The following is a 23,095-nucleotide window of genomic DNA, read 5'->3' as shown; positions in this document are numbered from 1 at the left end:
CATATGATGTATGTTCACAGCAAGCTGATTCCCGTGGAATTCACTACTGGTCACAGCCAATTATCTTTCTTTTTCAGGAAAAAACCTCTTTATTGTCCCTTTCGGTGTGGAGTTCTTTCCTCTCACATGAATATAACACAGACGACTCTTGCTCTTTGACCATCATTCTCTGATACTGTTCACAGGAGACATGGGTGGTGCCAGCTTCCCTTCTCAGGGAAACAGAGGCCACTTGGTTGCTCCTCCTACAGTTCTTCAGAGCACGAAAAACATTCTGCTTGACCTTACAAGCAGTTTGGTAGAGTACAGCAGAGGGGAATAGATGCAGAGAATCAACTTGTTCTTCAACTGGCCACAATGAGTAAATTTTCACAAATGGCCACCCTCAGGAGCTTGTCCACAAGAGGTCTACAGATGTCATCTCTCCTCTTTAGAAAAGAAGCCCTCCAGTTCCCACTATTCTTGTCTACTTATTCAAGTCTTCCTTCAACAGGACCATCTTCAAGGTCAAGAGTTGGTTCCTGCTAATGCTATGTCTTTGTGAACTTCTATCTATTTACCCTATGGCATTGTTTATAGTCATATTCTTGATACTGACTGTACCAATCTCACACTGGGTAATCTGCCTTGAGTCTCCATGAGAAAGGCAGACCATAAATGACATAAATAAATAAATTGCACCATAGTTTCCCTAAGACAGCAAGTTCGATGGTTTGCCAGTTCAAAACAAAAAGTTCTCCCCCCTCTGAAGAAGCCAAGGAAGGTAGAAAGAAAATGCTATCCTCTCTCCAATGCCAATTTCTTTCCCCAACCCCCTTCTCTATAGGAAAGTAAATTACCGGCAAGAAGTCAGAGGCTTTCAGCCCAATGGGCTCATTCCTGGCAGCAGGGATCACTGAGGGCTCAACCCTGGTAATGGTGGCTGAGGAGGCTATTGGTGGCCTCTGAATAGGGCTAGGCTGTAGGAAGAAGCAGAGATCAAGTCAGGGCAGACATGTCATTTAAGAGCATGTTTGCAGCCTCCCACATGGCACTGAGGCTCAATTAAAATGTTTATTTTGATTCTATTCTTTCTCCCCACCCTCCTCTTCCATCAAAGCACGCCATTAGATAACAGCAACATCTAAAATAAAGGCAGTGGCCACCCTAAAGACACCCGGAGAGATGCCATTTAGTGTCAGTTAAAGGGATCCTCAATTCATTCCTCACCCTTCTTCAAACACATTTCACAACAATGAGAAACAAGCCACAGTGAAGTTCCAGCCATCAAACCCGAAACCCGCTGGGAACTATATCCCCACGAGAGAGCAGGCCATCAGAGCCTGCTAAGGATTACCCACTTTAGCCTACATTTCATGCTGTTGGATGCACTACCATAACAACCAACCTTCTACTGTGACAGGAGAGGGAGAGGAGGAATATTAATGGATGCAAGGTACTTACATTCTCTTGGCTTGGCAATGTGGATTGGCTATCTGCAGCCTGACTTGGCCTGGATGTTTCTTTTGCAAGTGTGGGCTCTGGAGGCAATGGGAAAGGAAGCTGTTAGAACCTCACACACTCTGTACTACGGTTGCTTGAATGGAGGCAGATGTGAGCTCTTCCCTGGAAAAATCCAAGGCGGACTTTGCCAGGGCAAAGGGGAGGGTGGGAAGAGTCACAAAGGACTCTTCTCTTATTCTGGCTCGGCCACTGAGTGGGAAAGCACCTGTTGTTTCCACTGGACACAATCCATTGTTCTTTGGTGGCAAAGGGATCCCAGAACCTAGGTGCTTGTCTTAGGGGAGACTTGCCATGACTTACGGAGATCTCAAAAGTCAAGGAAAAATGTGATTCGTAACCTCCTCTGGTAATGTAGGTTTGGAAAGCATCCATAGAAAGGTCAAGAACACAGCGACGGTTCCTGAGATCAACCCCCTGCACCCATTCTCTGAAAAATAAGTCCTAACTCACCATCCTCAGGAGGTGCGGGAAAAGGCTCACTCTTGCAGGGTGGAGTTCGAGCTGCAAAAGGCAAAAGCCCAGCCTTGGACCAGGTTTCATTCGCAGAAGCCACACAAGAAATTAGACCTTTTGCAAGCCTGAGACTTGTCTCCACTATGACTGATTTATTTCTGCAGAATGGACACTTGCCCACTGATACAAAGGGCCACTTCCCATCTCATGACAAGAGCAAACCCCTACAAAGCTGTGTTTATGTGCTGGAAGACTGGTGCAAGGATCAACAACTATTTCTACGGCTGAGAGAAATGAACAGGACATCCCTGCCCTTTCTTGAATGCTGTAATATTTATTAATCTTTCCCACATGGCATTCTGAAACAAGTATATGACCTACAGGAGCAATTCTACTTCCAAAAGATGCAACCTGGGAATAATACAAACTAGAAGTGACTATTCTAGTTCCAATGTTAGCTTGTTGCAGCGAAGTTAAATGGGAATGCAGCCGCATCTTAAAGACTAAGAAGTTATGCCAGTGTAAGCTTTTGAAAGTCAGAGATCATCTGAACAGATGTATGGTGCGGTCAGCCTTAGCAGGATTAAGTGAGCCCCGATTCACAAAAGCTTAGCAGAAATTTCTGCTCTGTTTAAAATGCCACTAGACTCCTGTTTTATTTTACTCTAGTTCCACGATACTTCAAAAGGCTCAAGTGGGAATTTGCTTACGGGGACTGCTAGACTTCCGTCCACTAGGTAATATTGCTCAGTTTGGCTTCCTTCATTTAAGGTGTTGCACTAGACAATCTCCAACTTTTTCAAACATACAGACCACATTTTTTTTCTTTTGATCACTACCTTACCAAGTTGACTGCAGACGCATTTAACCAGCTGCTACCTTTTGCATATGTGAAAGAAGAACCAATTTTTGCTCTCCTTTGTCCCAGCAACCTGGTGCAAGTTTTGGGCTTTGCCATCATGCCTTGAAATGACTATATTTTACTCTTCCCCCTCGACACTGTTTTTTGTACTGAACATCCGTCCCAATGGAAAGTTCTAAGGAACTCAACAGCTTACACACTGTTATATGATATTCTGGTTGGCATCACACATTTTGTTTGGGGAGTTCCACATGACTGACTGCCCCAACATGCAGTATTTTGGAGAAGTCTCGGCGCACTAGCTGGCCTCTGGACTTAACAGAAAATTAAACTAGTAATGATGAGGGAAAGAGGAGATCTGATAAAACACCCTGCCACCTTAGGGAGACCTTCTAGGGAACTCCTAACCTAGCCACGTTACTCATTCCGTTCATAACCATCACAAAAAGACTGAACTTTAAAAGGCAGTGGAGGATGGAAAATCCTCCAGTGTTTGCACCAGGGACAAGGCCTAGTTAACCCAAGAAATCTTGACCCCCCCCCCACCATGGGCTATTTTAGCAGCACTCACTGATAGAATTCTTTGGCTGGAAGATCTCCTTGTAGTCTTCTGGGTTCTGGATCTCTGCAGTAGATTCTTTTTCTTCCCTGTCATCTTCACTACTGGGACTACGCCTCTCACTCTCTGAATTGTGTTTCAATCTGCCATTGATCCACAGAAACATGGAGTTAGATCAAGCAAGTGCATGAGAACAAGAATATACTTAGCACAGTTCTGCTTGCACAAGTTAATATCCACAAGAGCCACTTCAACACAAAGCACGTCAATATAATTTTTAAGTTGGTTGTTGTGGATTTTCCAGGCTGTATAGCCGTGGTCTTGGTGTTGTAGTTCCTGACGTTTCGCCAGCAGCTGTGACTGGCATCTTCAGAGGTGTAGCACCAAAGGACAGAGATCTCTCAGTGTCAGTGTGGAAAAGAAGTTGGCAGGTAGTTTATATCTACTCAGGAAGGTAGGGTTGGGCTGAGTCATCCTGTAAGAGTTTCCCAGGTTGTGGAATGCTAATGGAGGGAGGCTTCACTGTATCCTGAGGAGGTTCTTTTGCATATGGATTGGTACTTGATATGCTAATCTTCTCTGCAGGGCTATTGTCGGGGATAGAGTATTTTGTTAGCCTGGTGTTTTTCAGGACTGGAAACCATGCTCTATTCATTCTTAAGGTTTCTTCTTTCCTGTTGAAATTGTGCTTATGCTTATGAATTTCAATGGCTTCCCTGTGCAATCTGATGAAGTAGTTGGAAGTGTTTTCCAGTATTTTAGTGTCCTAGAATAGGATACTGTGTCCTGTTTGAGTTAGGCTATGTTCAGCCACTGCTGATTTTTCCGGATGGCCAAGTCTGCAGTGTCTTTCATGTTCTTTTATTCCTGTCTGGATGTTACGCTGTGTGGTCCTGATGTAAACTTGTCCACAGCTGCAGGGTATGCGGTATACTCCTGCAGAGGTGAGGGGGTCTCTACTGTCTTTTGCTGATCGTAGCATCTGTTGTATTTTTCTGGTGGGTCTGAATACTGCTTGAAGGTTGTGCTTTTTCATAAGCTTTCCCATCTGATCAGTGATTCCTTTGATACATGGCAAAAACACTTTTCCTGTGGGAGACTGTTTTTCCTTGGTTGTTTGATTTATCCTTGGTTTAATTGCTCTTCTGATTTCATTTCTGGAGTAGCCATTTGCTTGAAGTGCGTGGTTTAGATGATTAAGTTTCCTCGTTGAGAAAGTGCAGTTCACATATCCGTCTTGCACGGTCTACTAATGTTTTTATTATGCCTCTTTTCTGTCGAGGGTGGTGACTGGAGTTTTTGTGTAAGTACTGATCTGTGTTGAGTTGGTTTCCTGTAGACCTTATGACCTAACTGAAAGTTTGCTTTGCGGATGACCAAGGTATCTAGAAATAGAAGTTTCCCCTGATTTCTTTCTCCATGGTGAATTGTATGTTCCGGTGGATATTGTTGAAGTGGTTTAAAAACTCCATCAATTCTTCCTTACCATGGCTCCAAATGATAAAAGGTATCATCTACGAACCGGAACCAGACAGTAGGTTTGTGAGGTGCTGATTCTAGAGCTGTTTTTTTAAAATGTTCCATGTAGAAGTTTGCTATAACGTCAGGAACTACAACGCCAATACCATGGCTATACAGCCTGGAAAATCCACAACAACCATCATTCTCCGGCCATGAAAGCCTTCGACAATACAATTTTTAAGTTATTTAACAATGTGTGTATGGAGCAATGCAAGATACAACAGATATTTTGTATGATTTAACTTCCTTTTGAAATTTCATCAAAAGAAATTCCTTATGCTATGTCTTGATCACTTGGGGGGGAGTGAGGATTCAATCACTTTCACCTATACAACCAGATGCCAAGAAGTAATTTTAGCACTTTCGCAAGGGCTGTTGCACACGTGAAAATCTTCTCTGGAATCCAACCCACTGTGCATTAGAGATACACAAACAGTTCTCACTTTAGTCTCCCAAACCTGTGGCATTGTCATCCTCCTACCAAGAGGAGCCTTCCTTACCTTTGGGGTCTGCTGCATGTCGTTGGCGGCCTGTCATAGATGCGTCGGAGGGAGGAGCCCACGGACACTGGCTGAACAAGAGGCTTGTCATCCTTAACCAGTCCATGGAGGCCAGACCCACATTTTGAGACTTTGTTCAGATCCACAACAAATGAAGACACAATGCTTTGTGTGAAAGAAACTCCAACCTATAAAGAACAGAGACAGCGGTTTTGGAATTCAGAGCACTGCCGAGGGACTGCATAAAGAAACCACCACCTTCTTTGCAAGTTGGCTTTATGTCAAACGTACCACTAATCCATAAGAACTTGTCAGGATCCTCCTGGAGTCAACAGGAACCTACTACTGAGATTTACTGAGGGACAGTGGGTCGCAGCAACTAGTAGGCGGAAGGCAGTGATGGCCACAAGCACAGATGTCTTTAAAAGGCGTTAAGACAGGTTCACAGAGAATGAGTCCATCAATGGCTACTAGCCACGGTGAGTAAAAAGAACCTCTACACCCAAAGGCAGCAAACCTCTGAATATCAGTGCTGGAAAGCAACATCAGGGGAAGCTCTTGGCCTCTATCCCTAATATTGACTCTCCAGAGTAACTGTATGACACAGGATGCTGGACTAGATGGACCCCTGGACTGATCCAGCAGAGCTCTTCTTTTGGTCTTATGGGAAGTGGAAGCAAATTTTACACTGAAGAGCATATTATCAGAGGAGATAACAGGATTCACTGTATAGTTTCCAAGGATCACACATGCACACAATCTCCTGGACCTTCATCTCCACACAGGTGTATCAGCAATGCCACTGTTACACTGTTTCTGCTGCAAGAGGCACCACTTGCAACCCGTACCATATACTGTAACCATCTGTTTTCAGGGCCCAGCAACCCATTAAGAAGCTGCAAGACTCAAGTTACATACACCACCTCACTCACTCACTCACCAGTTGGTTGTTACAGACGGACAAATCAGCGACTTTGCCCCAATTCACCGTGACCACATCGAAGCAGCGCTCAGGCTCCCAGCCGTACACTCGCAGAGAATCGTGGCAACCGGCATACAAGCAGCAGCCATCTGGGTTAAACAGCACACACCTGAAGGGGAGAGGAGAGAGCTCAGCGTGCAGCTCCCCCAAACAGGGCTGGCTACAAGATGGAAAACCTATCTCAAAAAGAAAGCATGAAGCCAGTCAAACTAGGCCACCCTTATGATCTCCGCTAGCCTTCAACTGCATGCGCTGCACACCCTCCTTAGCCAAAGCTTTAATGATGACCATCACAATTGCTCTGCAGCTTCACTGGTCTGGGATTCCCCTAGCAAAGTGGTACAAGTGATTGGTTGCCCCTCCCCCTTCCCAAGAGAGACTGTGTGTTATTTCCTTACGTTGCCCAAGTCACACAGACCTGACAGGATTGGCCTCTTCTTCAATGCAGCTCACTACCTGGAACTTTTCCAAGTCCCAGAACCTGATGGTTCTGCAAGACAAACCAAGAAAAGAGAGCAGCTGAGGAAATTAACAAATGCAGACTTTCCCCATAAATAACACGCACGGCGCATGTTTCCAGCAACAGGTGATGCTTGTGTTAAGAATTCAGATGAAGCTCCAAGATATAGCAAGGTGTAATTATTAGTTCCAGAGACAGAACAGCTAAAGCTCACATGGTTGCTAGAGTGCAATGCAGGATCTGCCCTTGCACCATACATTCAAGCTGGCTATTTTTAGCACTGTATCTATCAGTAGCTTTATCCACAGGGACTCCAAACAGAAGACTCTTTTTCTTACTCAGAACACTGCAATAGTATTCCATATTTACAGATTATGAACAGAGGGCAATGCAATTAGCTAAAGTAAAAGGTTCCACAGCACATGTTCTGCAGGACACTACACCACTCCAATAACGTGTCACAAAAAAATGGCAATGAGGGTAATCCTGTATGGAAATGTTCCACTGTACGGAAACGATCAATGAGGGTAATCTAGGTTCTCATTTACTTGGAGGATCCATATTGAAGTGCCATAAAGGAGCTGTGGAATGATTTTCATATCAAATACATGCAAACCTCCTGGGATATATTTGCCTCAGAGAAGAAGAAGCATTCAATCGATGTATTGTCGAAGGCTTTCACGGCCGGAGAACGATGGTTGTTGTGGGTTTTCCGGGCTGTATTGCCGTGGTCTTGGCATTGTAGTTCCTGACGTTTCGCCAGCAGCTGTGGCTGGCATCTTCAGAGGTGTAGCACCAAAAGACAGAGATCTCTCAGTGTCACAGTGTGGAAAAGATGTAGGTCATTTGTATCTACTCAGGAGGGGTGGGGTTGAGCTGAGTCATCCTGTAAGAGTTTCCCAGGGTGTGGAATGCTAATGGCGGGAGGCTTCACTGTATCCTGAGGAGGTTCTTTTGCATATGGATTGGTACTTGATGTGCTAATCTTCTCTGCAGGGCTATTGTCAAGGATAGAATGTTTTGTTAGCCTGGTGTTTTTCAGAACTGGCAACCATGCTCGGTTCATTCTTAAGGTTTCTTCTTTCCTGTTGAAGTTTTGCTTATGCTTGTGAATTTCAATGGCTTCCCTGTGCAGTCTGACAAAGTAGTTGGAAGTGTTGTCCAGTATTTTGGTGTCCTGGAATAAGATACTGTGCCCTGTTTGAGTTAGGCTATGTTCAGCCACTGCTGATTTTTCAGGTTGTTTCAGGTTCAGAGAAGATTAGCACATCAAGTACCAATCCATATGCAAAAGAACCTCCTCAGGATACAGTGAAGCCTCCCGCCATTAGCATTCCACACCCTGGGAAACTCTTACAGGATGACTCAGCTCAACCCCACCCCTCCTGAGTAGATACAAATGACCTACATCTTTTCCACACTGTGACACTGAGAGATCTCTGTCTTTTGGTGCTACACCTCTGAAGATGCCAGCCACAGCTGCTGGCGAAACGTCAGGAACTACAATGCCAAGACCACGGCAATACAGCCCGGAAAACCCACAACAACCAAGCATTCAATCGCTGACACAGGAGATTTGATTTATTACAAATTTAAAATGGGATTGCCAGCTGAGATGTGGGTCAAAAACCACATACACGCACGCATGCACGCATGGGAATTTTGAGATTTGTTCTAATTGAACACTGTCAATTCTTCAGACCAAGGAGGTAATTTCCTTGGCTTTGGAAAAGACCATCACCTTTGATTTTGAATAATTGATCTTAATTCTGACGGGGAGGGCGGTCTAGAAATGTAATGTAATAAATAAACAAATAAAATAAATTCTTCATGTTTACAGTAATTTGAAAAACGACTTAGAAGTCTTCTCAGTCCAACCTGAGTGTGGAACATAAGAACAGCGTCATCCGCAAAGAGGAGTAAAATTAATGAATTTGAGGGTAAATACAGCATGGAATTCTGTTGAAGAAAGGGCAATTGCAAGGTCATTCAGATAAAATTTAAAAGTAGAGGTGCTAGGAGGCAACCTTGCTTCACTCCTCTGCCAAGGCGAAAACACTCCTTAAGATCTCCCTTTTCTCCATGGAGGTCTTGAGCCACACAAGAGATTTTCAATTAGCTGAAGCAACCTTTTATCAATTGAAGTATGTTCCAGTTTTCCCCACAGTCTGCTCCTGGGTATGGTGTCAAAAGCTCTTAAGGTCTATGAATGCAACATATAGTTTACCTCTAAATGGGGAGGCATATTTTCAACTAAGTGGGCTAACAGCAAACAGCGGTCTTCAGGTGCAAAGCCCTTCCTGAAGCCAATTTGTTCCCATCCAAGAATATTGTTTGAGGTTATCCATTCCTCTGAGGTACAGATGTGAGGTTTATGTATGTATGTGTGTATGCCATTTATAGTCTACCTTTCTCACTGAGACTCAAGGTAGATTCCATAGTGTGAGATTAGTACAATCAGTATCAAGGGCATTTCCATACTGTATCAAAGACATATCTATACAGTGGCAAGAACATTTCCATAAACAATGTCATAGGATTTTATAAAGATAGAACATTAGCAAGGATCCAATACAAAGTTGAGGAATTGCTGAAACAAATGGAACCAGAAAAACATACCGACTATCTCTAATTGGCAAGCCCATACATGGGATCATTTCGTAATGGAAAGGAGCCCTGTGGTGCAGAGTGGTAAGCTGCAGTACTGCAGCCCAAGCTCTGCTCACAACCTGAGTTCGATCCTGGTGGAAGCCGGGTTCAAGTAGCCGGCTCAAGGTTGACTCAGCCTTCCATCCTTCCAAGGTCGGTAAAATGAGTACCCAGTTTCCTGGGGGTAAAGCGTAGATGACTGGGGAAGGCAAAGTCTGCCAAGAAAACGTCGTGATGCGACGTCCCCCCTGGGTCAGTAATGACTCGGTGCTTGCACAGGGGACTACTTTTACCTTTTTTTACCATAATGGAAAAGCTCTCGGAACAATTGGCTCAAAGAGAAAATCAAAATCACAAATCCCACCTCCTGGCAATGGTCCCCTGTTCTAGATTATTTAACAAGGGACAATATTAAGATAAATGACAAGTGGAAACAAGACTACTATTATTCTTTAGCGTTCTTATGAATAAGGTGGATATTATCATAAAGAATAAAATTACTCAGTCTTAAATCTAGATAATTAAGTTAAGCAAATATTTCCTTGTCTATTATACATTGTTTACGCAGCTTCTCTTATGTATATTAAACGATGAGATGGGAGGGATGTTGTTCAAGTTGTTAACTGTTAATTTATATTGTTGTTTATCTGTTATTGTTGTTTTGAAAAAATTGAAAAAAGTTGAATAAAATATAATTTAAAAAAAGATTTGCTGAAACAGAACAATCAATTCTAGGACTGACATTAGATAACAAGAAGCACAGGTAGTATATAGGAGTACATAGTCAAAGCAACAAATAATATGCAAGGCAACATAGTGGTGAAGTCTATGGTCCCTAATTCATTAGCGAAGCATCTGAGACCTCCCCCACCCTTCAATACTTCCCTCCTATCTGAGTAAAACGCCTTTTTGAATAATACAGTTTTGCATTGTTTGTGGAAAGCCAAGAGAATGGGTGCTCTCAGTCCTGACCTCCTCGGGCAGGCCATTCCACAGAGAAAGCCTGTGTATGGGCAGCTGCTGTTTTTGCCCATGTGCAGGCTGGCACCTGCAAGAGACCCTGTTCTGATGAGCAAAGCTGACATGGAGGGACATAGGGAGGGAAGCGGTCCCGTAGGTATGCTGGGCCAAGGCCATGAAGAACTTCGCCACTGATGAGAGTGCTAGTTTGTTGAATCCGGCATGGAACCTTTCATAAAGATTGGAACGATAACAGAGTGTTTCCAAATTGGGGGAATCTTCCCCGAAAGGTTAATCTCAAAGAAGATTGGAGCTAAAGTCGTAGCCATCATGCTGGGTTAGCCTTAAACCAACTGTTAGGCACTAAGTCCAAATTTGGGGCTTTTCCTAAGTGTAAATGCTTAATCAGGGAGATAACCTCCAGCTTAGTGATAGCAGGCCACAAGGGGAGATCGACAGGGGTCAAGTTGCATGGGGTAGTGTTTGAAGACAGAAGCTCCACATTCCAGAAAGCAATGTGCTTCCTCTCCTAACCAGCCCCAGATCTTCAGCTATCACAACTTCTAACAACTTCCTCCATCTCCATAATTCAAAGCGTAGAAGCTGAAGTATGAACATTTGCAACACAGCGTCACAAGCTCCAGCTGAGGCTTCTGCCACTCTCCCGCCCAGTGGCATAGCCACTGTCCTCATTTTCTCAGCAAGCATTTACCTGTCAGAACTACCAGAGACCAAAAGGTATTCATTGGGATGGAATTCAACGACGTTTACTGGGCCTGTGTGTTCTGTGAACTCGCACATGATCTTTCCGGCAGCCAGATCCCACAGCTGGAGAGAAGAAAGATTACTCAAGCTTTGAGTGGGGTGAGGTTGCCCAGCCCCATAACTGATCTTCTGAACAAGAGCACATTTCTTCACGCAAAACATTAATGGCAGGAAAAAAGCTAATGCAAACAACTGAAACCGCCACCCAAGAAACAGTCGTGCCAGAGGATGAAAAGGTCCAAACCACCGCACTCCTACCTTCACAGTGTGATCATCTGCAGAGGATGCCAGCCACTTCCCATCAGGGCTAAATCGGAGACACCTGATGGCTTGCGTGTGACCCTGCAAAAGCCAATGGATTTGGTACAGTCCCTGAAAATCAGCCTGGTACTTGCAGGATAGAATGGGGGCATGAGCAGGATCATTACTCCATCTTCAGTATAGCACAGCACTCTAGTCGGTACTATGCTGGCGCTTTCCAAAACATATCCAGCGTGCCCCTTGATCCCCCCCATCAGGTTATCCCCACTGAAGAGGATGAGACCTAGGCAAAGGGCATGTCTGTGGATCTCACACAGCCAACACAAAGCTGGGATTATGCCTCTCAGAGCACCAACCCAACAGATGCACAATTAATGTGCTAATCTATAATCATAGAATCGTAGGGCTGGAAGGGACCTCCAGGATCATCTAGTCCAACCCCCTGCAGAGTGCAGGAAATTCAAAACTACCTCCCCCCCCCGCACCCCAGTGACCCCTGCTCCATCCCCAGAAGATGGCAAAACACCACTAGCATCCCTAGCCAAACTGGCCTGGGGAAAATTGCATCCTAACCCCAAAGCGGCGATCGGCATTACCCTGAGCGTATAAGAAGAGGTCTGGTAATGTTACCAGACTCTCTGCTGTTTGTGCTGCAAAGCAAACTATTAGCTGTCAAGAGAAAAAAAACTAAATTTCTCTCTTTATATAGCTTGATAACGGAACTGCTTTTAACAGTAACACCTTTCTCAACAATGGTGAGAGCAGCAAACAGAAGTTTATTCATTTATTCTACAAAATTTATATCTCGCCCTTCTGCCCTTACAAGAGCCACAAAGGCGGTTAACAAACTAAAAATAGGGGTATGCGATTCAGTATTCCCAAATAGGAAATATACCCGAATAATATCTTATTGGTATTATTTGGGTATATTCAAAATATTTGGATAATTCCAGATATATTTGGGTTTATCTGGGAATCACCACACCAGCCATATTAAAGCTGGCTGGCTTCTCCCTTTTGTTCTTTCCTGTTCCCCCCCCCCCTCCAGGCAACAGGAGGGTAAGGGGAGGGAGGCAGGGAAGAGTGAATGAGTGACCAATGGTTGGAGGAGTTCTAGTGGTTTGGCCAATCACAAGGATTCTTTGATGGAAGAACCCTTTTCAAATTTTTGCAAGGACATAAAAGCAGACCTGGCTCAAAGCACACTCCATTTCTGTGTGAGATTTTGGAGAGTGTGCTGTGAGTCTGGCTGCTCTGGAACTCTGTCTTTTAGATTTACCACTGCCTTTGGAATCTGCACTTTGGATTACTGTTGCTACCTGCCTGAAGGACTGCCTGAGGAATTGCTGCCTGCCTGCCTGGAGGACCACCTGAGGGACTTTTGCCTGCTTTGAGAGTTGTAGTGTGTTTCCCCCCCTGTTTTTTGAGGGAAGGGAAGGTTGGTCTGGTGTTGAGGAGAGGTAAAGGTGGGTGTTAAAGAATTTTCAGGCACCATTTCCTAAAATCTTATTCTTAGCATACATTCAAGGCTACCAGCATACAGATTATGTAAACAAGTAAGAAGGCTTTGCTCCAATGTCAAAATACTGCCTCTGAGATATCCTGCTTGTCAATGGGTGAGACTGGTCACTGAGCAGAGTATAAACATTTTTTCTTGTTTTGGTTATTCTAATTAGATAAGTAAGATTTCAACCTTGTATACATTCCTTCACCAAGAATATATCAGATATATGGCTCCAGATTCTCAAAAGTTTGTATAATTCATTTATCACTTGTAACATGTCATGTTTTCTGGGAAAATACGTCATTCTGCATCATTCTGACAAGGTGTGTGTGTCAGTTTGACAGGGATTTATCCTAACCTTTGATCTTTTATTCTGTAAACAAATAGCAATTATCCTGTAAACAAACATTATTGAAAGTATATAAGATTCTCTGATCTGACTGGTCTTTACAGTTTTCTCCCTGAAATAGAGGAAGTGTCATGGGCTTATCAATATAAAGCAATAAACCCATATTTCTTTGAAAATCACTGCTTTAATGTCTTAATTTGTGTAAAGTCATTAGCCGAAAGAGGAGAACAAATTAAAATGCAGAGTATTCTAAATTAAATCCCCTTTCAGAGGGGAAAAAGGCAAGCTTTTTCTTTCCTTTTAAACTTTATTTAATTGCTTCTGTTTGTTTGCTAGTGGTTGTGTAATACTTGTTATTGTTGTGGTGGGGGACAGGTTGTTTTTTTTGCTTTTTGGTGTGCTTTAAAGAGTGCTGTTAATTGTTATATATTAATAGTTGCTATCATTGTGTGGGGGGTGGCAGATTATTTTTGCCTGTATTAAAGAGCTGTTAAAAGCCTCTAGTGGATTTTCTTTGTGCCAGGTTGGTGGTTCTGCTGCTAGATGGCTGTACCAGGTTCAGTTCGGTTGGGCTTGCAAAAGCATCCCTTGCTTCACTTTGGTTCTACTGAGATTCTTTGGTTTGACATTGGTTCTTCTAGGCTTTGTTGCTTCAACTAGCAAAGGGACACATTTTTGGCCAATGATTGCCCCTGTGTGTTTGGTTAAGGTTTCTTTGCCCTGGAAAACCTTGCAATTTTTCCCCTATAGGAAACAATGGAGAGTGGCTGAGGGCACCTTGTTCAAGAGGCCACAGAACTGGACCCCTTGGACCAGTCTTCTTGAAACTTGAGGATTCTATAGTGGACAGGGAGAACTAGAGTTCCTGCAGTTTTGGTGGTTTGCACAAAAAAATCCCTCTCCCAGTCCCCATATGGTATTCTGGATACCCAGATCCCGATAATAACAATTGTTTTAGTGTGCACCCCTAATTAAAAGATATACAATAAAATCACATTTTAAAGCCACTGAAAATAACAAAAATCATTCAATCAAAACCAGAGCAAAAATACATACAGCACATAAAAGGCAACAATTAAACAAGAAGTTAACCATTGTATCGAAAGACCTCTGAAAATTAGGTTAGGCTGAATGTTAGGGGCTCATCCAAAGACATACAGGAAATGTTTTGAATACAGAAAACCTTATATAAATGCTATGTGGTAATTATTGTGAACATGCTGCACTTAAAGATCACAATTTATCTCACAAGATTTACCTGATAATGGTTACACAAGAGGAAAGAATAATTCTAATCACTGTACAGTTAATTTTTTTAACCAATCTGTCTTTTTGGAATGGGGAATCATCTCGAACAGTGTAAAGTGAAACATTAACTATTAATATAAAATATGTTTTTACAACTAGAATCAAAGTTCAGTAACTTGCTGGCTTTTAAAAAAAAACTTGTGAATTAACTGGAGAGTCTCTCTGACTCCAATACTACATTAGCAACACCATGTTTCCTATTGTAGCAGGATAGTTCATCTTGTTTCACTGTATTTAGTTACATGTGCAAGACACTGGACATTTTGTAAACTGCCTGGAACTTCTGAGTTTACTTAAGGATAATCTAAGTAAACAAATGGGCAGTTTGGCAGAAAACAGCTCTGTAGAAGGCTGCAAGAATTACAAGATTCAAGTCCAGTAGCATCTTAAAGACCAACAAGATTTCCAGGGTATAAGCTTTGTATTTGAGGAAGGGAGCTTGACCCTTGAAAGCTTATACTGTAGAAATCTTATTGGTTTTTAAGGTGCTACTGGACTCAAATCTTGCTGTTCCACTGCAGTTCAACATAGCTACCCACCTGAAACTTGCCAGAATAGTGTAACTTTAGTGGCTAAATTACTGGATTTGCAGGGGAATTGCAAAGACACCGTCAAAGCCAGTCCATACAGGTCTGTTTATCCTGGTTGAAAAGACCTTTCTAGGTACATTTTCGTAATAACGGCAAATGGCACAGGAGATTTCAGAGGTGTCCTAGCAGAGTCCTACATAACACCTAGAACAAACAAGCTCTCTTACCTTGTACCTAAAGACACAGCCTTTTCTCCTGACATCCCAAAGCTACAAAGGGGGAAGAAAAGGGGGAGAAAGTTACAAAAGAGGAAGTGCACTGAAAATTTCTCAAAGCACCTATGTAAAGCTAAGTTTTTTGAGACTATTTTTGTGTAATTCCATTTTTCATTATTAGATTCCAGGGACTAGTGAGTTTCTGAGGATGTGTATTTTCTTTTTTTAATGTCCAACAATAAGCAGCTTCCTCTTTCACCCATCAGTGATGAGAATTATCATTCAACTGGGGGGAAAAATGAGCCTTATTAGTTAAATGCAGACGTGGGGTTATAAAGTTCCCAGAGATAAGGTACTAGCTTGCTAAAGAAGCTGCATTTAGCAACAGGAATTTCCAAAGAGTCAAGCAAGAATGTCAGCAGCACAGATCAAAACCAACCAGTAGGCAGGTGTTATAGTGGCAATATCCCAACTAGCTGCTCCCAAATATATATTGGTGTAGGAGGGGCACAATGAGCTCACCTTAACATTGGTATCCATAGAGCCTGAAGCTACAAAGCCTCCATAAGGATGGAAATCTAGGCTGCAGATGTTTGCTTTGTGACCCATTAATGTACGAAGAACTGGGTAGGAAGGAAAATATTGAGATGCATGATTGAATAGCACCCCCCCTCCAAAAAACAGTTACACCAGAGATTAGAGAGCAGACAACAGAACGAGCAAGCAGGGATTCCCTCCCCCCCCACCCCGCAAAAAATTTAGTTTTTAAAAATTCAGATCTGATGAGAAATTTAAAACTTCAAGTTAAAATATAATTTGGTTTAAAATGAAACTAGAATTAAATACAAACTGGGGGACATCTACATACGCAATTTCTTAGAACCAAATCATTGCTGTTTACAAAGCAAGGCAGCTGCAATACAATTTAGAAACTGGAAGGCATGAAACAACTAGCTCTGAACTTACTTTTGGCAGCTTCCAGGTCCCAGATTCGAATGGAGCCTGACTGGGACCCTGCAACAATCAGTTCTTCATTGGTATTGATCTTCACACTCTCTACCGGAGTTGTATGACCAGTCAAACTCTGGACAAGACATAAAGAGCAGCAATGAACCAAATGACGTCTAGCCTCAAACAAGACCTCGCAGCAGCAGTTTTAAAGATCCTAGACTGATCACTAGAATTCTTTCTGTGGAACAAGATAGGAAGCACACGGATAACATGAAAACCATGCTCACAGCCCCAGAAGATACCAGCGCACTAGCCTCTGAAATGACAGCAGAAACAGTGTTCCTCCTACTGGTGGATTAAGCAAAGTTTCAAGCACTAAGCTGCTGTTGTATAAAAATATTAAATACAGGCAGCTTAATTTTGCTTATTAAAGCAAAAACAAGTGGAAGTACATGAAATTACTAGTCTACACAGACTACTTGGAGTGTGTGCGTGATTTAGCTAAATCAGATTAAAAATTGAGTAACTGATGGAAATGTTGAATGGATTTTGCCTTTAAATTCTCCCCTTTTTTAATATTGGAAAAGATGTCTGGAGAAAATATCTTCTGCAAACTCTACCTGCTACAGTGCAAAGTGTTTTTAACAGCAGCAGAATGCCAGAAAGGTACGCTGATCGGAACGGGGAGATCCATATCTGAATCCCCATCTGCTAGAATACTCGCTAGGTGACCTTGGGCCAGTCACTCTGGCGCTCTCAACCTAACCTACCTTGCAGAATTGTTGTGAAGCAACAAAGCCAAATCAATCATGCTGCTTTGAGCTCCTTGGAGGAAAATGAACTAAAGATACAGATTCCAAACAATGCCCAAGGCAGTACTGGAAAGCAGAGAGACTCAAGTGACAATCAAAGCAAGACTGTCCTCAGAGCTCCAATGTAGTTGAAACTCTGGATTTGGCTGCACACTCCTTTACATAACAAGAGAAAAGACAGAAGGCTAGATCACCTTCCTGCTAAAATATATCACCCACCTCCAACAAGGAAACAAATATTAAATTATCTGGGAATGATCAGTCTGTGACCTACAGTGTCAGCAGGTTTAAGAGTGAGAGCTAGATCTTTGTTTTCAGAAGGGTTTCAATGATAACCCAACACAAAATGCAAAAGGTACTCATCTACTTGCTTAATAATATGTGCACAAAAATCTGTCCTGCCAATTCACGCCCTCCCACACGATTCCTGTTGCCAAAGATCAGCAGCCACGCCTCTATAAACTATTCTGTTAAGGTTCCAGCCTGCAACTTGTCTACTCTATTGTGGTTCAATTAAAAGTCTGCTGACTCCCAATACATATTAGAGGACTACACTGTAGGAAATAAGGACACCATTAAACAATTATGCCAGTCCTGGTCCTCTCCATTTTGTGGCTAGCCCAGTAACTTACTCAATTTTTCCTCAAGAAATGCTTACCTGCCTGCAAGCCTTCATGATCACTAAATGCCAGCGTATGACCATTTAAATATACAACCCATTATCAAGTTTCTGCTAGCAGAGATCTTTCCAATCACCTACTGATCCTTTTAACTGGAGATACCAGGGATTGAACCTGTGACCTTCTGCATGCCAAACAGATGGTCTCCCACTGAGCCACGCCCCCTCCAAAATGTCATCCAGTTACCATTGGCAACAGCCAACCAATACAAATGCAAATATTCCTTTTTACGTAGTACCTCTTCAGTAGAATGAAAACTGACTCTGCCCAGATACTTCCTTTATTTGTTACTGGAACAGTACTGAAGGCACAGGAAATCACCTCCCATACTACAGCTTCTGAATTAGCTAAATTTGCTCAGTAAAGAAAAAGTGGTCAAGGCAGTTCTGCACCACTGATGACCAACTTATGCTATCTGGGTGCTGCCCCAGCTTAACCCAGTCTTGGTCAAAATACAGAAATGTCATGAAGGAAGGCAAGATCTCAAAAAAATGAGAGAGAGAGAAAACTGGATTTGAATCCTACCATGGTCAGTCCTCATTTCCCCTGTCTTGAAGATCTCAGAAATTCACCAGAAAAAAAAAATAGGCCAAGGCAAAAGAAATCCACCCAAGGCTAAATCACCTTCTTCAAGACTCAAAACAAGTTAATTCTGCTGAAAAAAGTTTGATAAGACCATCTATGGACACCTACGATCCTGCACTGAGATGGGGGTGTACTAAGTATCGGGGGGTAGTGGATAAGTCCCAGGTTCCTCTGGATGATGCCTCTATTTTGTCCATTTAAGTCAAATCTAGATGTAACAAATACAACATTAACTGTTGTTCAACCTATTGATACAATTTTGCTAGTGAGCAGAAATATCTCTAGTGGCTTTTGAACATGTCTTGTTTTCTTTTGTTTTTAAATAGCCACAGTGTCTCTCTCCAACTTAAGGCAACAGAGATAGGGTGGGCTTTCCCCCCTTGTTAAATCCACAGTCTATTGGTCTACATAAGTTGTGTTTAGCCAAACAAAGAAGCATGGGACATGGCCCAGGGGTGGCTCCTTTTGATACTCGCTGCTGTATGAAGACAGCAGAAAGGTACTGAGTGCTTTAAAAGGCTACAGGTTTTTTCCAGGCAAAGCTATTACTTCCTGGCCTATTGTTCTGTAAGCAAAAAGATATTTAGCCAGTGCTTACCATAATACAGTTGGGCTTGTTAACTGACCAGATGTTAACCCGACAGTCATCTCCACCAGTTGCCAGTAGCCGGCTCGAATTTTTGCCCAGCACCAGTGAAGAAACATTGCTGCTGTGAGCTGTAATTTCCTCTGCAGAACAAAGCAAGTATAAATCCTGAGTACTTTCCATCAACAACCTTATTACTGTCTCACACACACACACCCTTATCCCTCCCTGCACACACAAAAATATATTTAAGCACACATTTAATGATAAAATAGCTGTGGTTGTGTTAGTTGCATATTTTATGGGCAATGTGGTATTTTAAACAAGAGGAGTTTTTAAATAAAGAGAGGAAGCCCTATACCATCTTGCTGCAGATGTGTAAGCTGGAACAAATTAGGCATTTAGGCAAGAAGCCAAACTGCTCAGCTCAGAATCTGCAGGTTTTACCAACAATAATAAATATTACAACACCCATCCTTTAGCTTCTGCAAATGAGCTCCAGCCTCATAATGAATTTCCTTTTGAACAAATGTTTGCCAGACATTAGAAGAGTTCCCTTGCCTCCCACATCTTTCTTAAGGGCTGCCTCCTTCTTTTCACTTGGAAGGCTCCCCCAGTACTAACTGTCCAGTTAAACAGTACAGCTGTGCAAATTCAGCAACGTGCAGTCCTGTCAATAACTGTGTGGCGCACACCTACAGTTTGCCACTTACCTGGGAATTACTAACAACTGCTTTTGTATAAACATGCTAGTGGCAGCTTCTATAGGATGGCTCTGCCACAATATAGGTGTCATGGTTACTAGCCATGGTGAGTACAGGGAACCTCCAACCAGCACTAGGAGGTAACATCAAAGGAAGACCTTAGCCTCTGTGCCATTTGTTGCCCCCTATGTGAAACAGGATGCTGTTCTAGATGGAGCACTGGTCTAATTCAGCAGGGCTCATCTTATGTTAAATAATGGCACCTGTCTATCCAGGGTTCTCTCCTCTTCTAGAGGTACTGGATACCTCTAAAGGCAACAGAGGGAGAAGCAGAACCATCCAGACTGCTAGCTCAGCACTTCCTAGTATAGGGCTGCTAGGCAACCACATGTGTAGCATCTCTTCTTCTTAAATGGCAATGACACTTATTTGCAGGGCTTCTCTCTAGCGCCACTAACTCATTTTGGGGACCTGAAAGTCAGGAGTGGGAAAATTTTGAGCAAATAATTCTTAACTCCCCTTACTTGTCACCTACTCTCTGTGGACTTCCTGCCATCTCCCCAACCCCTGTGCAGAAAACATATTTTTGGCATCTCCCTTAATGATCAAGGATTCCACAGGGGGTAAAAGAATTCGCTTTTAATACCCAAAGCTAGGCAATACTAAGAGAAAACAAGTACAGAGATTATAGCATCAAATGTATGCAATGATATGTTAAAGCTATAAAAATACAAGACTTTAAGCAGCCTTAGACAGACGGGAACCAAATTTGTTTACCACCTATTGAAGTAGCCATCCACAGTAAGTCCTGAAACCTCTGGCTGACACTTCTCAAGATAGCTAGGAAGCTTTCTGCATAAGCAGCAACCCATTATGGCTCCCCCACCAAGCATATCAATACACTGAGCTCATATTAGGATGCAACAAATTTGCCCTTGGCGCTTCTCTCTCCAAACCATATGCTGAATTCAGAAAGCCTGACAGGGAGTGTTGGTGTTGCCAACAGCATTATGTCTGATGCCCCATGAACAAGCCTCCCCAGAAAAGCAGGCGATCTTAGAGAAGGAAAGAAGAGAAAGACAATGCAGTAGCAAGGTCCAGGGGAGGAACCAAGACGGAGTTAATGTGCTACAAAGTAGAGCTGCTGAAATATCAAATATCTAAATAGCAAAGGCAAGAGAGAACCATTTCACTCACGCAGCTTCCAAGCTGTCTTCGTGGCAACTGCAGCTGCCATCACAGAGGATTTCACGGCTACAGAGAACCAGTTTTTTCTGTCCAAAGGCTGTGTTGTCATGAGCATGTGTGGGGCAAAACCCCACAAGTATCAAGCTCCAGATTTTGAACTGTCCTGCAGCAATCAAGTTGGCAAAATGTTCCTTAAAACAATTATTCCTATGCTGTCTCCTAGATCCGGCGGCCTATTTCTTCCATTAAGCAAGCCAGATCCTGGGAAGCAATTAACCTGAAAGACAGCAGATAGGATCACATCAACCACTCCAGCAGAAAGACAACAGCAGCATGGTAATCTCAAACAACAACCTTTAAAGAGCTTAATGACATTACTCATATGTCCACTTATTTGAACAGTCATTTCTTGGAGCACAACACAAAACAAACCACAACCTACTTACGTGTGTCTGTGTGTCCTTGAACACTAAAAATATTGCTTTTCTGATACTACAGGATTTTACACACTTCTCACTCAGACCACATAGATGGTACACTGCTTTTTTAGGAAGACAGAAAAGGACATTTACCAATAATTGCCTCATAATCCAAGAATATCACATAGTTAGGCAATGGAGCACAGAACTGTACCCCTTTCCAAATCTTTCAGAGCCAAACTAGCTTGCTCTGAAGACATATTATTAAGATGAACCTAATTACAAATACTAGAAGAAGTGAATTGTGTGCCTAGTTTCTCACAGTGTGGTTACCACAAGGGCAGTATACTAATTAGCAATTTGAAAATATATTCTAAATATAGACTATGATGAAAAATAAAGTTGCTGCAGTCATCACTATAGACATTTTCTTTAATGTACACTAGCAAAATCAATGAACACTTCATTTTAAAAAAATGTCTATTGATCTATCAAATTTTTATTCAGCCCTTCCTCCAAGGAACTCATGGGGGTGTGCATGGCTTTCCCTACCACCTGGTCATCTTCATGACAACCCTGTGAGGTAGGTTAGGCTGGGACTAGCCCAGAGTTAACAAGCAAGCTTTTTGCCATTGAGATTTGAACCTGGAGCTCCCCAGACCCTAATCTGATATTTTAACTGACATTCAACATTAGAATTCAAACACAGCTGTAGATTAATCTCACCACAACATCACATACAAATAACTTGCAAAAAGTATAGTCTAATAATAATAAAAATACACAATATCTAAACCTGATACACAATATCTAAACCTGAAATGATCTCAGGCGTGCCCCATGCTTGTGAATGTATTAAATATTTCCAAATATTCTAGAAAACTGTTGCTATATGAATTCTAAAAAGGAGCAGTGATACGAGTAACCTCATTAACTAAACAATAAATGAGCTTACTCTAATAATATTATTAGCATTAGTATTATTGTGATTATTATTCAGATTATTATTATCATTACTACTACTAATGCTACAAGCGAGACCTAGCAAGCAACACAACTGCAGGGGCAGAGGTAAGGGGGGGAGGAGGAGGAGGCGGCCCACCTCGCTCGCTCACCACTCACTGAGGGGGAAGAGAAAGCAGAGCGATGCCTCGCAGAAGAGGACCTTCTGCGCTCCTGCCAGGCCGGGCGCCCTCCCTCTCTAGCCTCGGCCGGGGCCACTCACCCTCCAAGGGCAGGGCAACCAATCTCCCCCGGGAGGGCTACCTGCCCGCCAGCCTCCGCGGCCCTCCTCATTCACGACTGCCACTGCCAAGCCCCCACCTGATTGGCAGCGACCGGCCGCTTGACAACAGGCCCCCTGACAACAAACCTCTCGATTGACTCCTCCATCGTCCACTCACAGCCGCTCGCTTCGCCTTCCGGTTGGCCCCTCTCACGAGAAACGCGTCTTCCGGACACCGCCTCAGCCTCTCTAGGCCCGCCTCTTCTAGAAAAAATGGCCAATCGGCAAAAACGGCAGCGTCGCCTTAGCAACCGCGCCTCTTTCCGCACTAGGAAGGATTTACAGTGCAATTGGCAGAGTTCTTATGCAGAATTCATTCGAAGCCCTTTACAAATACAGTAATAGTAACTATGGGTTGTATCTGTATTTCTAGGGTTTCTTCTTAGCGTTTAACATTGTTTTATAGTGTTCTGCCCACTTCACGTGACGTGGGACAGTATTATCATCCTCTCCATATGGCCAATGATAGTGGCCAGTGAACCTGCTAACGGCAAGATCATAGTT

At 42.9% G+C, this 23,095-nt stretch overlaps 1 protein-coding gene across 3 annotated transcripts in view; it reads right to left on the bottom strand.

Annotated features, from left to right (window-relative positions):
- KATNB1 (katanin regulatory subunit B1) overlaps window positions 1-22,735 on the bottom strand; it is a 30,138-nt gene extending 7,403 nt beyond the window's left edge. For 2 of the 3 annotated variants that reach the window (XR_008596874.1, XM_054977438.1), the window contains exons 1-15: window positions 22,532-22,614; window positions 20,897-21,164; window positions 19,008-19,138; window positions 16,348-16,465; window positions 15,904-16,004; window positions 15,394-15,435; window positions 11,473-11,556; window positions 11,162-11,277; window positions 6,799-6,870; window positions 6,339-6,489; window positions 5,399-5,586; window positions 3,390-3,520; window positions 1,954-2,004; window positions 1,444-1,520; window positions 840-959 (exon numbers count right to left, since the gene is read on the bottom strand). Coding sequence is in view for 2 of the 3 variants with exons in the window: in XM_054977438.1 (XP_054833413.1) it covers window positions 840-959; window positions 1,444-1,520; window positions 1,954-2,004; window positions 3,390-3,520; window positions 5,399-5,586; window positions 6,339-6,489; window positions 6,799-6,870; window positions 11,162-11,277; window positions 11,473-11,556; window positions 15,394-15,435; window positions 15,904-16,004; window positions 16,348-16,465; window positions 19,008-19,138; window positions 20,897-21,002 (1,488 nt within the window). In the remaining variant the exon portion in view is untranslated. Of the gene's footprint in view, window positions 1-839; window positions 960-1,443; window positions 1,521-1,953; window positions 2,005-3,389; window positions 3,521-5,398; window positions 5,587-6,338; window positions 6,490-6,798; window positions 6,871-11,161; window positions 11,278-11,472; window positions 11,557-15,393; window positions 15,436-15,903; window positions 16,005-16,347; window positions 16,466-19,007; window positions 19,139-20,896; window positions 21,165-22,531; window positions 22,615-22,678 lie in introns of those variants that run through there. The other variant, XM_054977447.1, reaches the window with a different exon arrangement.
- Window positions 22,736-23,095: the final 360 nt, after the last annotated feature.

This window comes from Eublepharis macularius, chromosome 1 (assembly GCF_028583425.1).
Source record: "Eublepharis macularius isolate TG4126 chromosome 1, MPM_Emac_v1.0, whole genome shotgun sequence".
NCBI lineage: Eukaryota > Metazoa > Chordata > Lepidosauria > Squamata > Eublepharidae > Eublepharis > Eublepharis macularius.
This window is presented reverse-complemented; position numbering and strand designations above follow the sequence as displayed.